The sequence below is a fragment of the Apostichopus japonicus genome, chromosome 19, assembly GCF_037975245.1.
Source record: "Apostichopus japonicus isolate 1M-3 chromosome 19, ASM3797524v1, whole genome shotgun sequence".
NCBI classification, from domain to species: domain Eukaryota; kingdom Metazoa; phylum Echinodermata; class Holothuroidea; order Aspidochirotida; family Stichopodidae; genus Apostichopus; species Apostichopus japonicus.
The window spans coordinates 5,676,379-5,691,660 of NC_092579.1; the positions used below are offsets into that span (position 1 = coordinate 5,676,379).

A 15,282-nucleotide genomic window follows, 5' to 3' on the forward strand; every position below is an offset into this window, starting at 1 on the left:
GAAGGTCCTACTCACCTACCATTTAATTGTTGAATGGTTGAACTCGGTGGCATGTAAAGGATTAGGAGGGTGAGGGAGGGGGTACGGGGAGGTTGGCAAATTTTATACTTCCCCAGAAAAGTCATGCTATGAAACATTATGGAATGGCTCAGAGAGGAATCAAGGATTGGATAAGGATTGGATAAGAGGTGACCATGGAGTCGTTGTGCCAGCCAATTCCATGATAGGGGCTCTGGTGTCCCCCCTCCCAGGAAAAATCAGTTTAGACCTCAAATTGTGCGTTCTGACGCATGTTTATAGACTACGATTTTCACAAGCAGAAACTTAACAAATTCAGCCTGAAACAAGATTAAAAATTGTTTTCATTTTTGTATTATATCCATCATAAATCAGGGACTTTGAGGGTACATTTGCCTACATCCCAGAACACAACCATACGTTAAATGGTTCTGTTATGATAATGCCGATATGCATGAATCTATTCGTGTGGCATGATATTAAACATTTTATGTGAGTGAAACTACAGTTTGGACATACTGTACTCAAGCCCACTTCACAGCTGACTACAAAATAAAAATCATGAGACCTCTAATAAGTTGATATATCTGCTGTCACAGAATCACAGAATGCCCATCTGAAGTGATTAATTCTAAATACATCCCAAAATGATTCATGAGAGATTGACTTTTGAACGAGGTAACTCTGATGCCAAACGTGGACCCTGCCCGTTCCTTTCTCCCGGTAGATTAAAATTCCTCCTGGAAAGAGTTATTGTTTTAATATCATCAAGTATCTGGTTCAAGAAGTTTTGTTCCTTCTCCTATTCTACCTTCTCTCTCTTTGCTCTCGGTGTTATTGTCAAAGAGGTTGAAGATGACGGGTAACCTGGCCAAGTGGGGATTATCCTCCTGGAGCTTCTTGATCCAGAGATTTAGCCTCTCCTGGCTTCCATTACTGGTCATACACATGGCATAGACAGAACCCTCCAACTGGTCCTCAGATGGTGGTTTCATGTTTCTCATGTTATAATCAGCTTCAAATTCTTCATCCTCGTCTTTGACTGAAAGCAAAAATAAAAACAAGGAAGATCAAGCAGGCTGAGTGAATGCAGATGTAAATCAAAATAAAACGGTTAGTAAACTGCTTATACACTAAAGAGCCTATGTGAGAGAATGTGTAAAAGTAAGTGGGCCTGACAGTCCACTTACTTTTACACATGATTGAAGATGTCACACTAGACTATTGCATCCTATCCCCCCATATCTGCTAAGTAATACTGTTATCAAATGAGGTCAAATGAGGTTGTGATTAACTCTCTACAATGAGTTGCTAATATCCAATGAGGCTAAGTGAGGTCCTCAGTGACTATTTATGTCTATGATAGACTGTTACCTAATGTGGTAAAAGTGGGGTTCTCAATTACTTTCTACTACAGACTGCTATCCAATGAGGTTACATGAGGTTCTACAATGAGGCTAAGTGAGGTTCTGAGTGACTTTCTATGTCTATGATACACTGTTAACTAATGTGGCCAAAGTGGGGTTCACAATTACTTTCTATGACAGACTGCTATCCAAATGAGGCTACATGAGGTTCTACAATGAGGCTTAATGAGGTTCCCATTGATTTTCAATGTTTATTATAGACTGTTACCCAATGGGGCTAAAGCAAGGCTCTCAATAACTTTCAATGGTTGACTGCTATCACATGAGGCTAAATGAGGTTCTCAATAACTTTCAATGTCTATTATAGTATGTTACCCAATGGGACTGAAGCAGGGCTCTTTCTATGGTAGGCTGCTATCACATGAGGCTAAATGAGGTTCACATTGACTTTCAATGTCTATTATAAACTTACCCAATGGGACTAAAGCAGGGCTCTTTCTATGGTAGGCGGCTATCACATGAGGCTAAATGAGGTTCTCAATAACTTTCAATGTCTATTATAGTATGTTACCCAATGGGGCTAAAGCAAGGCTTTCAATGACTTACTATGGTAGGCTGATATCACATGAGGCTAAATGATGTTCTCAATAACTTTCAATGTCTATTATAGTATGTTACCCAATGGGGCTAAAGCAGGGCTCTTTCTATGGCAGGCTGCTATCACATGAGGCTAAATGAGGTTCTCATTGACTTTCAATGTCTATTATAGTATGTTACCCAATGGGGCTAAAGCAGGGCTCTTTCTATGGTAGGCTGTTATCACATGAGGCTAAATGAGGTTCTCAATAACTTTCAATGTCTATTATAGTATGTTACCCAATGGGGCTAAAGCAGGGCTCTCAACGACTTACTATGGTAGGCTGCTATCACATGAGGCTAAATGAGGTTCTCAATAACTTTCAATGTCTATTATAGTGTGTTACCAAATAGGGCTAAAGCAGGGCTCTCAACGACTTACTATGGTAGGCTGCTATCACATGAGGCTAAATGAGGTTCTCAATAACTTACAATGTCTATTATATTTTACCCAATGGGGCTAAAGCAGGGCTCTTTCTATGGTAGGCGGCTATCACATGAGGCTAAATGAGGTTCTCAATAACTTTCAATGTCTATTATAGTATGTTACCAAATAGGGCTAAAGCAGGGCTCTCAACGACTTACTATGGTAGGCTGCTATCACATGAGGCTAAATGAGGTCCTCAATAACTTTCAATGTCTATTATAGCATGTTACCCAATGGGGCTAAAGCAGAGCTCGCAATGACTTACTATGGTAGGCTGCTATCACATGAGGCTAAATGAGGTTCTCATTGATTTTTAATGTTTATAATAGTCTGTTATCCAATGGGGCTAAAGCAGGGCTCTCAACAACTTACTATGGTAGGCTGCTATCACATGAGGCTAAATGAGGTTCTCATTGATTTTCAATGTTTATGATAGTCTGTTATCCAATGGGGCTAAAGCAGGGCTCTCAACGACTTACTATGGTAGGCTGCTATCACATGAGGCTAAATGAGGTTCTCATTGATTTTCAATGTTTATGATAGTCTGTTATCCAATGGGGCTAAAGCAGGGCTCTCAACGACTTACTATGGTAGGCTGCTATCACATGAGGCTAAATGAGGTTCTCATTGATTTTCAATGTTTATGATAGTCTGTTATCCAATGGGGCTAAAGCAGGGCTCTCAACAACTTACTATGGTAGGCTGCTATCACATGAGGCTAAATGAGGTTCTCATTGATTTTCAATGTTTATGATAGTCTGTTATCCAATGGGGCTAAAGCAGGGCTCTCAACGACTTACTATGGTAGGCTGCTATCACATGAGGCTAAATGAGGTTCTCATTGATTTTCAATGTTTATGATAGTCTGTTATCCAATGGGGCTAAAGCAGGGCTCTCAACGACTTACTATGGTAGGCTGCTATCACATGAGGCTAAATGAGGTTCTCATTGATTTTCAATGTCTATTATAGACTGTCACCCTATGGAGCTAAAGTTCTCAAGGCTGTTATCCAATGAGTCCAAACGAGATTCTCATTGCCTTTCTACAATATGTTGCCATCCAATGGAACCATATGAGGTATTCAAAACTTTCTATGATAGACTGACTGTTACACAATCTGGCCAAGTTGGTTCCTCAATGTTTTCTATGATAGGTCAATGTCCACCTTGACCCCATTTCTGCATTAATGGATACATTAAGGCACTTTAGGACAGAGATACACAATTTTTTTTTTAGTCCACGAGGACTGAGCCATGACCTACCAGACCCACGGACCCCTCAGAATTGATGTTCGGAATCCAGGAAAGTTAGTTTGGACCATTTATTTGTTGTTATTAAAAGAACTTGTTGGCAAGTTCTGAAAATGGTACATATATATTTTTGGACACATGAACAAATCCTGTAACACACCCATCCACCCACCCAATTGGGTAGTGGAAGCCCCCCCTTCCACCCCCACATAGTTTGCAGAAAGTCACTTAAGGATACACCCATGCCTCATATGACATGTACATATACCCATTAAGTAACAATAAATTCCATCTACAAGTCACTTACCTATATCACCTTCTAAAGATTTCAGATATATTGCATCTGATCGTAACACATAGTAACCCAACTTGATATCCCGTAGCCATAGGTTGAAGGGCCCTTCAACAAATAGAGGTCGGTATGGAGGATGCTGGGACAAAAGATCCTTCTGCTCTGGGCTTTGCGAAGATGTAAGGAATTCATTGGCATTAGTATCGGAAGATGAATCGTCGAACTGGAGAACAAGAAAAGAAGGTGAAAACAGGACAAGGTGAGTAATCATCAAGATCAAGATTTTTTTATTAAAGAAATTGGAAAATTACAAACTTCAAAACACTGACAGGAAAATTTAACCAAGGAGAAAGAAACTTCCAAGAAGCATAAAAGCATCACCAGAAGGCTAGCATAGAAGCTACTTATCTATACCAGTGTAACTATGGTTACCTTATGTACTAATGGAAAATATGAAATTTAAGTATGGAAATTCAATATAGGCAGCTTAGGCAATGTCAACAAACTAATATCTCTTAAGACCTAAGCAAATTTTTTTTGGAGAAAAATTAGATTTTTGAAATAGAAACGTAATTCTGATGAGAACTTCACACAACCTCCTTATCTGGGGAATGCATTAATGTTGGTGTGCATTCATGTCAAAACACACGTTTAAATACCTCAAGAGACTGTTAATGTTAAAGGTATGCATCGACACTTCGTCTAGCCCTACAATATGTTTATTACAGCCTTAACAAGCTCACACCTAATTTGCATACAAACATTTAGGCTGTCATTGCAATTATCATCATCAAGCAGTACTACTGGGATGGTTTAATTCGTCTCAGGTTAATACCTCCTTCACAACGGTCAACTCTGCCTCGTATTCACAGATTCTCTTCAAACCAAGCTCTGATAACAGGACGGGGTCAGAAGGCAATTCAAATGGCAGTGGGAACGGGTTGATGTTCCTGAACTTGGGGAACCAATACATGATCCTCTGGTATTTCTTCACTGGGTGAGATTGACGGCCAAACACATCCAACAAAAGCTTCTTCGTTTCGTTGTTTGGCATAATTTCTATGGTTGAAAAGTCAAAGTGTAAGAAAAGGAAACTTCCATGAAAGAGAAAATGGCGAAGGATTTCGTATGAAATGAGATTGTGTTCCGGAAAAAAATATAGATCTCTCAAGCTACAGAGACGTCAACAGGCTTTTATTCTATTCTTTTCTTTTTTTGAAAGGATACTGAATTCAAGTGATACAAGAGACTTCCGAAATTAATTAAGATTATACAAAGAATGGTTTGTAGGACTTAAAGACCTTCTTTATTGGCTCCAATTTTAACATACTATAGCTAGGAAAGTTTGGAAACCTACAGCTAGGAAAGTTTGGGATAACGTAATCGACCTGCCACGGTCGTAAATCGACCTCAGGCGCTAACAATTACCCTGCATACAGTAGCTTCTTAACACCATTAAACACTGTGTGGAAATATGTTCCTGTCTACAGTGTAGTTAACCATACAGAGTTAAGAGAGGTCATATTACGTTCACGGCAGATCGATTATGTGATCTCAAGAAACTTTATCATGATAGCGTGCTTTAGTTGGGGCCTGCACAGCAGACCTTTAACAACTTTGTTCTACATTGATTTATGCTCTCTGTGTATTAAAAACATTCTAAAACTGTATGAATGATTTTACAAGTGACTTCATAGCAGATTCAAACTTACTATTATCTTCCAGTTTTTGTAAAACCTTCAAGGCCACTGTCTGTTGTTCTGGGAAATGGTTAAATATCACTTGCCAGACGTTCTTAGCGACGTAAACCCCCTTAGGGAAGATATCCAATAATTTGTTGTAGGCGTTAATGTCTTTTTCCACATTAAAGTGAGGCATGTACTTCAGAGCCGTCTCGATGAACTGCAAGTGACCCCTCCTTCTTTTATCGACCTCACCAAATGTCCTAATAAGTTGGTAAAATGTTTCCTTGTCAGCAGATTTATTAGCTGCTTCTTTGAATAGGTTTCTAGACAGCGAGAGAGTTCTTTTGCTCTCGGCTGATAAATGACTTTCCTCTTGTTGTTGTTGTTGTTTAGACCCTGTTGCATCTTCCTGAGATAAGATGGTGGAGGTATGAAGTTCCTGCCTAAATGTAACCTGCAGGAAGGAGTGAAGTAATGAAACATAACAATTGTATAATATACAATAAATCAATTCATTTCAGTGTCCACAGATTTGTAATGACCAAGTTTTACTTTAATAACGTAGAATGTGAGGTTTTCAATGGCTGCAATTTACTTAGGCAATTAGTTATTTGTTGATGATTTGTTAATTGTCAGAAGTACATTACAAAATGTTATATTACATTTCAACACATGTACTGTATGTGAAGGGCCTATGTACAGTAGTATTGACTAGCAATGCTTATAGTAATGAAACTTTAGGAATATTTGCGAAGTAGACCACTTTTGCCACACAAACAACAAAAACAGTACTGAATAAAATCAAGACATTGAGAATATGTGATGTCCTCATTACAACTGCTCTTGTTTTCATTTTGTTGTCAACATCTCTATCATGGTTCCTGTTACTCATTCTTGAAATATTTTGAAAACAACATGAAACTGGCTAATTAATGTACTGCATTGTACCTTGTATTGTAATTTCAGCTTAAGTTTATTCTTACTGTAAGTTAAAGGGTGTGAAGGCTCGCGCAAAAAGAAACGTCTAATGCTGGTAATCTGACCTAGTTTCGAATGAGGTGTAACAAAAGTGTTAGACACCACCATCGATCCCAGAAAATACACACACAGCTTGCTATTTGTCGGTAATTAGACACTAGTGTTCAGTCAGTACATACAGGCAGCTGCGGTCAATACCCACAGCACAGTGTACAAACGATACAGCGAGGGACATCTTAGGTCCAGCTAAAGATAACAACGTATCACCTTTCATTACTGTCTGCATTTTGTAGCGACAAGAAGAAAACTTCACTTGCAAGCAACGGAAAGTTAACTTTTTCAGAGTGTAGTATGAATTATTAAGTAATGGGTATTTAAAATCCTTGAGTCTCTATATCCATATCACATTTGAATACGTTTACATACATACATGTACTTACCTTTGCACAAGATTCTACACAAGCTGAATATAGTGGAGGTCTCCTGAAAGTACCAAATGGTAAATAACAGACACGGCAACCATGATTTAACACCAATCGATGGAGTAGCCTTGTGCAGCTTGCCATACTGAGTAAGTTTCAACACACTGGTTGTCCAGATGCATAAGATAATTCAATGATCTGTTGAGAAATATGGAGCAATTGATATAGAAAATTACTAGTTGATTTTATTTATACTAGCCTATTGCTTGAGAAAACTTCTGGGTCAAGTAACTTTTGGAGATGACAGCATATTAGGACTTCAAGTTCATACAGTACTTCAAGTTCCATGATGTAGTACCAATCCGACACTACTGTAGATGGATTCTAATGTCAACAGTAAACTGATGATGAATGAAAAAATCAATCATGAAAGCTTCTCTCCCAGACATAAGGACTGTGTATCCAATGCATACTGAAGGACCAGTTTCACGAAAAATGTGTTACAGGTTAGGACGAACCTTTTTCTCTCTTACGTGATTATTCAATATAATGCTGAATGAATGAAGACAGCTAAAAAGGAAATTACCTTTCATCAATGAAGGAGCATTATCAAAATGGATGTTGGTCACTTTCGGCTTAATGTCATTACTAGCCTAAACGACTTCTGCGAACGTCTTTCCGCAACTTCACTCAGTACTAACAAGTGTATTACATAACATTTGCATCATCGGCACGAGAAGATATACGTGACCGGTACCGCGAAAGCCTAAATCGTTACCTGATTTACCTGTTTGTTTTCTTTAATATTGTACCCCCTAAAACAAAAAGGAACGTCAACGTCAGAATCTTTGAAAATTAATGGTAAGTTTGGAATTACAGGTACTTTCTTCACGAAACGTTTGTTCAAATGTGTTGTAAACTTGGAAATATGAAATGTGTATCATTTATACAGTACGCTTAGGCCAGGTCTACTTTTGTAACCGAAGTACTGTAGCTAAGTACAGTAATGTTACCTGTTGTTAAACCTACAGTAACATTATATGTATTGTAACATCTAGCCTAAGTTGCTTAACTGGGGTTAAAACATTGGTTAAAACTTGGAACCAATCAACCACAGGCGCAACCAACGAACAGTATCAATATGCATCAAAAGTGACTAAAATATGACAAACCTTAGCCTAACACAGAAACAGTACCAATTGATTAATTTGTAATATGTTTGACTCACCTGCACCATTTCCATCAACAAGTTTAAGATTTGCATAACCTATGGAGATTAGGAGAGATTTGACTGGATGATACCTAAAACCCCGACTGCTACAGTAGAGAGTTTAGAGATATGACAATTGAAAGTCAGTTGCTATACAGGAAGTCTGTGTTGAACAAACATGGTTTGCCACAGAACTAACTTTGATTTGTTTTTGCTGTGATCCCAAATTCTTTCTGAACAGATTGTTGCCATGCCAAGTATCATTGACTTTCAAGTTTTTTATCAAGTGATATCAAGTTTCTCCCATTGCCTTGAAGTAACTACTAAGTAACAACAAGTCTTTTAAACACTTTCTTTTTGTGCATGGCATTAATTGTTGAAAACTAAGATCATGTTATATTTGCAGTGCTGTATCTGATGTAACTTAAAGCATGTTATCTTTCGTTTCTTTCTTCAGAATTTCATTTGGACAACCGTTTTGACATATTCAAATATTTCTTACATTCATTTCCCCCAAGTTACATTTTGAACTTTCAAAATATTATTCAGACTTATCAGCATACATACATATATGAGTATATATGTATGTTTTCATATGTAAGAACTCAAATTCACAAAGGAGTTCAGTTTTGCAGACCGTGGAAGTTGCTATTACAAAATAGAATTTACTGGGTAGTAATGGAGGCTAGGAAGTCGGAACCTTCCCAGGAAGTCCAGCGATTGTTCTCCTTCGGGTTAATAGCCGACGTCCAATATGCTGATGTCGATGATCGATATAACTTCACCAAGACTAGGATGAGATACTATCGGAATGCTTTAAATTTGCTTCGGGAAGCGGTGAGTTCCTGGAAAGAGTCTCGCGAAGAAGTCAACTTTGTAGTCCAACTGGGAGATCTGATAGATGGATTTAATTCAGAAAAAGGCCAAGCGGAATCAGTGGCTGCATCCAGGCTTCTATTTTCCGAGCTGGAAAATTGTGCCGTGCCAGTTCACAGTGTGATAGGTAATCACGAGTTTTACAATTTCAATCATAAGGGACTCTTTGAGTGTGGGTATTTCTCGGGCTACGAACTGAGCAAGAGAGGTAAAGACTACATCAAATTTTCAGCTAAATCACAAAGTGTTTCAAATCAACATAATGAAGTGAAGCCAAACGAGCAATCTTTTGATGAGTTTTGCAGACTTCTTGGGGTTCCATCTTCTGGTTACCCTTCCTTTTACCACTTTTCTCCATGCGATGGTTTCAGGGTTCTTTTTCTCGATACCTACGACTTATCTGTTCTCGGGTATGACACAGAGAGTGAAGTATACAAGGAATCTGTTAAAATATTGAGATCTGTGAACAAAAACCAACAGTGGAATTCTCCAGAAAACTTGGCAAATCATGAAAAACATTTTGTTGCGTTTAATGGGGGTGTTGGCCAGAGACAACTTGATTGGTTGAAGAAACAGCTGACAGAAGCCACTGAGAAGGACGAAAAAGTCATTATCTTTGGTAAGCATTTTGGTAATATTCTTCTTGGTTTTGTGGTACGTGGGTGGTTCTTTTGGCAGGATCCAATATAGTATGTGTGCAGCAGTTTTTAATACTGACAAATTCAGATTGCTTTAGAAAGTAAATACCACCCAATAGGTAAAAATATAAATAAAGTGGTATCACACTCCATAACTTTGGAGATTTTGCAATAATACAAATATAGTGGTAGGCATATGATCCACCCGAAGTGGGAGTTTTACTATCCCGAAGCTGGTGCTCTATTCAACAAAACGACACAGCTCTGCTATAGTGTAAACATTAGTCATTTTTTGTTATTTTGCCACACTTTTTGGGCCAACCAAATTCGCTGTTTGGACGACCAAACAAGTGTGACCTGATTGTCGTAGGACAACCCGAATACCGCCTTAGAAAATTTGCCCTGGTGGTAATACTTTCCACAGTAGCATGTGACCTGGAAGGTGAGGGTGGGGAGGTGGAAGGGTAAGTTAGTGCTCTCATCAGCTGGAACATATGCCCAGCTTTCCATTTGTCAATTCTGACTAAAACATCAAGAGTTCTCTGCAGTGTCCTCAAAGTAACCAAGGACTACTCTATCTTGTATTTCAGCCCACTGCCCGTTCTACGGTAAAGTCTCTGATACAATCTGCCTTGTATGGAACCACCAAGAGGTCCTTGCCCTCATTCACCAGTTTAACACCGTGGTGGCCACTTTCTGTGGACACACTCATCTTCAGGGTTATGCAGTTGACGGCCATGGGATACATCATGTGGTCTTGCCCGGCATCATTGAGACCCCTCCCGGTCAGAATGGGTACGCTACGGTCCATGTCTATCCAGATCGACTGGACGTCCGTGGTGTAGGACTTATGCCGTCTTTGACACTAGATTTTAAACAATAAGCAATATTCAAATGTTTTATTTCTAAAGAGCAGGGGGGATTCATATAGCACTGAATTTAAGATTTTGTTTTCATACCAAAATATATGCAAGATATTTGTGCAAATGCAAAAACAGTATTACAAGATTCCAAAAAATAAAACGGGCGAGGCACAAATCCGTTGTCTTTACAGAGCAGTCTTGTTTACTACTTACGTTTTGCCAAGCATATTTCAAACAGCAATGTGGCCTTGCTAATTAAATCAATTAATAAAACTAGGAAGTTCTAAAGTACATAATTAAATAAAAAGTTACACATAGATTTGGCTTTAAAAACAGATTTTATTCCATCATGCAAGTCATTACCTATTAAAAATGTCATAGCCAATAATCCACAGTATTTATTTTTAAGTTTAATATTTTAACCCTTTTGTTTTATCCCAGCACTTGATATTTCAGTTTTTTCAATGCTATTAAAACTATTTGTACATAACTTTAAAGTTTGAATTTAGCTCAATGCTAATTACCTGAAAAGACACGCAAGATTCGTTGCTGAAATAGAATGGAAGAGGTCAAAATGAGGGGCTGGGTAGGGTTTGAGTGAGTCATTTTCATGTGAAGAACAATGAATTTTAGGACAATATTTGTTCACTTGTCAAAAATCAACTCAAATTATTCCTATTCTCTTAATTATTTCATTGCCACAAATAAGCGTTAAATATCTTGCCAGCACTTTTGTCAGTCCAGTTGGCAACTAGCTGCTGTATATACTTTAGATATGAACCAAGAGGGTATTTATTCCATCACCACTTTTCGATTAGCTCCCAAGGGTATAGGTTTTGAGGAGCCCAACAAATCCTACTTTTACGTTGTTAAACTCTCGAGTTTCAATCCACAGTAGTGAACTGAATACGGGATATATACAGAATTTTTTTATTCCCCCTCTCCATAATGGCTTTTTGTGATTTGCTTATCCTGTGTGTATTCAAAAGAGACATTTGGGGAAAACTTCATTCACTGGTCTCTTAAAGTGTAACTTTTCAATAATATTTTAAGTAAGATAATATTCAGATAATATTTGATAATATTTATCAGGAGTAGAGTTGGGATTCAGAAGGATTTTGTTGCGACTGTGACATTAAGTTCGGGAACATTTAAGGGGTATTGTGAGCATTTGCCAAAATATGCTAGAGTGACCAAAGTTGGTCAGTGGTCCAACTGTAAGGCTTCTTTCACTGCTACTGTGATGACATTTAATTTCACCTTCCAAACTTTGGTGAGTTCGAATCTCAGTAAAGTGTTTTTCCGGGTAACAAATTCAGTGGCAATAAAGATGTCTAAGCATGTTAGAAGCAGGTAGTTTGGTTTTATTCTTTTAAATTTGGAAGATATTTTATGTCTTTAGATAATTTATTTGTACAATGCATGAAAGAATAATTCATTTTCAGATATTATAATTAAGAGCTTGCAATAAAAAATTTAAAAAATACCAAAGTAATATTTCAACTTTTCTGAGAAGGTATTATTTGTGTAAGTTGTACATGTTTGTCCAAAACAAAAGAAAGACTGCTTGCAAATGAGTGGACAGTACAGGAGTATTTCTTTATCTAATGACATAACGATTAGGTTTCTCAAGCTCCATCGAGATGGAAGTTATGCAGGATGTTTCAACTCCATTATGAAGAATATTATAAAGAACTTCCTCTTATTATGCAGATTAGTTGACAAATTTTACATCTCTATAATAAATGAGTATTATTTTGGAAAAAATTCCTGAAGCTTCTCGTCTGAATGTAATAAAGCAAAGAGTGATTGCCTGTAAACTACTCGCAATTGGATTGGATGATTTTCTTGCATGCTTTGAATCCCGTCAGCGATGACTGTGCACTCGAGAATGTAAATATCACAAACGATGAGGCTTGTTGTAATTTGTATCAAAGAATTATTTGTACATCAAAAAATACAAAACAGGATGATGAAAGGAATTGTTTGAGAAGATACTGTCTACTCTGGACAGCTATGTGTAATCATTGATACGGGATATTCAAACACATAGTTCATAACGAACCGTAACCCGATAAACAAAATCATTTCTTCAAGTGAATATATTGCACAACAGCAACTGTATGAAAGCAGCAAACATATCTTGGGTAATAAGACAATGTTTACAGTACTTTACAAATAGGACAATAACGAGAAAACATATTAATACATCAAAATCAAACAGAAACTATTGAAATAACAGGGAAAGCCCCAACCATCATTTTAGCCTGAAGTGACTTTTAATACAGCCCAGCCATGAAATAAACCCAACACAATAAAGAGACTCCTTTCTTTGGGGGTGGGGGGAATCTTGTGTCTTAAATGTTGTGTGTCACAGGGCTCCCATGTGTTTCACTCGGATATCCCATTATGAAAGCTTTGAGTTGAACTGTTCTTTCCTTCTTTTCGCCCTTATATTTTGTAAAGACTCGGGGCGGGGGAGGGCTGCTGTTACTGAAACATTGCTAGGGATAAGGGAAATGTCTAAGCCATCCACACACACCTACACACACACAAAATGATGTTTCCAAAATAAAACATTTCAAAACTTTGACAAATCAATTAAGTAAAGAACTAGAGTAGCAATGCTACAGAATCTCAATACTACTGCAGTTGTTTTATTTTGATGTGTATTGGTAGGTATTACAGATTGAGGTTATTTGGGAAAGTATGTTAAGAGATGAAGTGACAATAGCAATGCCAAATAATACTGAATGACAACATTGGCAAGATGCAAGCAATTAATCACCTTCAACTTCAATGCCACCAAATGATCCCTAATTGTACTTTCAAAAGTATTCCAAAAATCTGGCAAAATTGGATTCTTTCATAAAACAACACATGGTCACTGTTAGCAGTGTAAGATAAAAGCAATTATACAACACCTAATTGTATTCTGGTCATTTGATTGGTCAATTGCTCGTTGATTGCACGCAAAATCCGCTCTATTCCACTCTATGAAATAGAACCATGGGTTATACTTTTTTGGTAGCACTTTTTTCAATGGTAAGAGAGCAGAGAAACCTGTCTGTTCAAAACAATCTGTTGCATGAGTGCATTTTACCCATCTTAATATAATATGTTGTATAAAACAAATAATGAATGGTTTCCATTCGTGCAATAGTGCAAAGATTTCATTCGTTGAAAGATGTAATTTGTTCCATTCAACTCGGCTGCGCCTTCCATTCAACTCGGCTGCGCCTCGTTGAATGGAACATTCCATCTTTCAACTCATGAAATATTTGCACTATTGCACTCATAACCATTCATTATTTATATACTAATCACCTTCAACTTCAATGCCACCAATTTACCAAATGATCCCTAATTGTCCTTTGAAAAGTATTCCAAAACTTTGGCAAAATTGGATTCTTTCATAAAACAACATGGTCACTGATAGCAGTGTTACATAGCTCCTTGCCATGATATTCTGGCCAGGTGACAATCTAATCTATTACACAAAAATATCACAAGTCGATACTTCTCACTCTGACTGCTATTTTGTAATTTTTCTCAGCTTAGGAACCATTTTATGTCTTCCAAATAACACTCCTGTCAATAAACAAATGTACCCCCCCCCACACCCAAAACTCTCCAAATTTATTAGTACTTATTCACAAGTCTGAAGGGTCCTGCTCAGGTGCTTGAATACGTTGACCCTTGGCTACGTATAAACAAAAAGAATAGCGACTTTTGCTAATGAAAAATGATAATTTACTGCACAAACATTAGCCATGTCTTACATTGAACCTTGGTACATCACTGGTTCATTGCCTAATAAATCATAATTGTGCCAAGTCATGCTCAGTTGCATTTTCACATTTATTTCAGAGGTCAATAGGTCAAACAGTGTTGAAGTTTTGTCACCAGAAATTTTAAAGGTTATTGCATGCAACCTCCAAGGTTTAGCCTGATTTAAACTTGCTCAACAAAAGAAATTGAAATTCCTTTCCTGAAGGTTTAAAATACTAAACTTATTTCCAGCCATTGATGAGACAAATAAATTAAAATATATTAAATGCTTCAAGGCTTTGAGAGTGGTAATAACATGTAGAACGAACATTTTTTTGTACTAACAGCCATATTTAGAGGCGATAGTAACCATCCATCCTTAATTGAAGACATGCCAACTCCCATCTCTCTCTGTTCATTCTTTGCTCATTTCATAAATATTATTTTAATTCACCACCTTGTAAGGATGGTGATCCAGATCAAGCACTCACTTAAGTCTCATTACTGCTTTGTTGTTCCAGAGCTATTTCAAACATTACCCCTAAAACTAATAACCGATATGGTTTCCAAGGTCTGCCACAATACATGTATATATGCCGCCGTATACAGTCGACAAAAGCATAAATACGGTACTAGAATCTCTTCAGAATTAGAAAAAGCTTTGTAGAAAATAAATATACAAAGTTATCTTCTTTCTACATCGTTGTTGATCAACAGACACGATTCTCTAACAAAACTAGACTTCTACCTACTTGGTAAGGTATTCTGTTTATCACAGGACATTTCTCCAACTCCCCCCTCCTCCCTCCCCCTCCCCCCTCCCTCCCTCCCTCCCTCCCTCCCCCCCA

At 37.6% G+C, this 15,282-nt stretch overlaps 2 protein-coding genes across 3 annotated transcripts; one reads left to right on the forward strand and one right to left on the reverse strand.

The window, feature by feature from the left end:
- Positions 1-349: 349 nt before the first annotated feature.
- LOC139959447 (evolutionarily conserved signaling intermediate in Toll pathway, mitochondrial-like) lies at positions 350-8,479 on the reverse strand. 2 transcript variants are annotated; one of them, XM_071957085.1, is made up of 6 exons: positions 8,305-8,479; positions 7,095-7,274; positions 5,704-6,130; positions 4,827-5,050; positions 4,007-4,214; positions 350-1,060 (listed from the first exon to the last, which is right to left on the reverse strand). In XM_071957085.1, the coding sequence occupies exons 2-6, from the start codon at positions 7,218-7,220 to the stop codon at positions 786-788; spliced, it is 1,260 nt and encodes a 419-aa protein (XP_071813186.1). In that variant the 5' UTR covers positions 7,221-7,274; positions 8,305-8,479; the 3' UTR covers positions 350-785. The 2 variants fall into 2 exon arrangements, with proteins under 2 accessions (XP_071813186.1, XP_071813185.1); XM_071957084.1 differs by lacking the exon at positions 8,305-8,479 and adding an exon at positions 7,663-7,800.
- On the forward strand, positions 7,802-12,879 carry LOC139959448 (manganese-dependent ADP-ribose/CDP-alcohol diphosphatase-like). Its single transcript, XM_071957086.1, has 3 exons — positions 7,802-7,937; positions 8,744-9,781; positions 10,391-12,879. Exons 2-3 carry the CDS (start codon positions 8,872-8,874, stop codon positions 10,681-10,683), a joined length of 1,203 nt encoding a protein of 400 aa, XP_071813187.1. The 5' UTR covers positions 7,802-7,937; positions 8,744-8,871; the 3' UTR covers positions 10,684-12,879.
- The last annotated feature ends 2,403 nt before the right edge of the window (positions 12,880-15,282 follow it).

What these genes read in the sequence shown, in the direction of transcription:
- LOC139959447 (XM_071957085.1), bottom strand. Translation starts at nt 7,220, where the DNA reads ATGGCAAGCTGCACAAGGCTACTCCATCGATTGGTGTTAAATCATGGT. An exon ending in ACAAAAACTGGAAGATAATA is followed by an intron (nt 5,051 to 5,703) that starts GTAAGTTTGAAT and finishes TTTCAACCATAG; the next exon opens with AAATTATGCCAAACAACGAA. An exon ending in AGTTGACCGTTGTGAAGGAG is followed by an intron (nt 4,215 to 4,826) that starts GTATTAACCTGA and finishes CTTGTTCTCCAG; the next exon opens with TTCGACGATTCATCTTCCGA.
- LOC139959448 (XM_071957086.1), top strand. Translation starts at nt 8,872, where the DNA reads ATGTTTTCATATGTAAGAACTCAAATTCACAAAGGAGTTCAGTTTTGC. An exon ending in CGAAAAAGTCATTATCTTTG is followed by an intron (nt 9,782 to 10,390) that starts GTAAGCATTTTG and finishes CTTGTATTTCAG; the next exon opens with CCCACTGCCCGTTCTACGGT.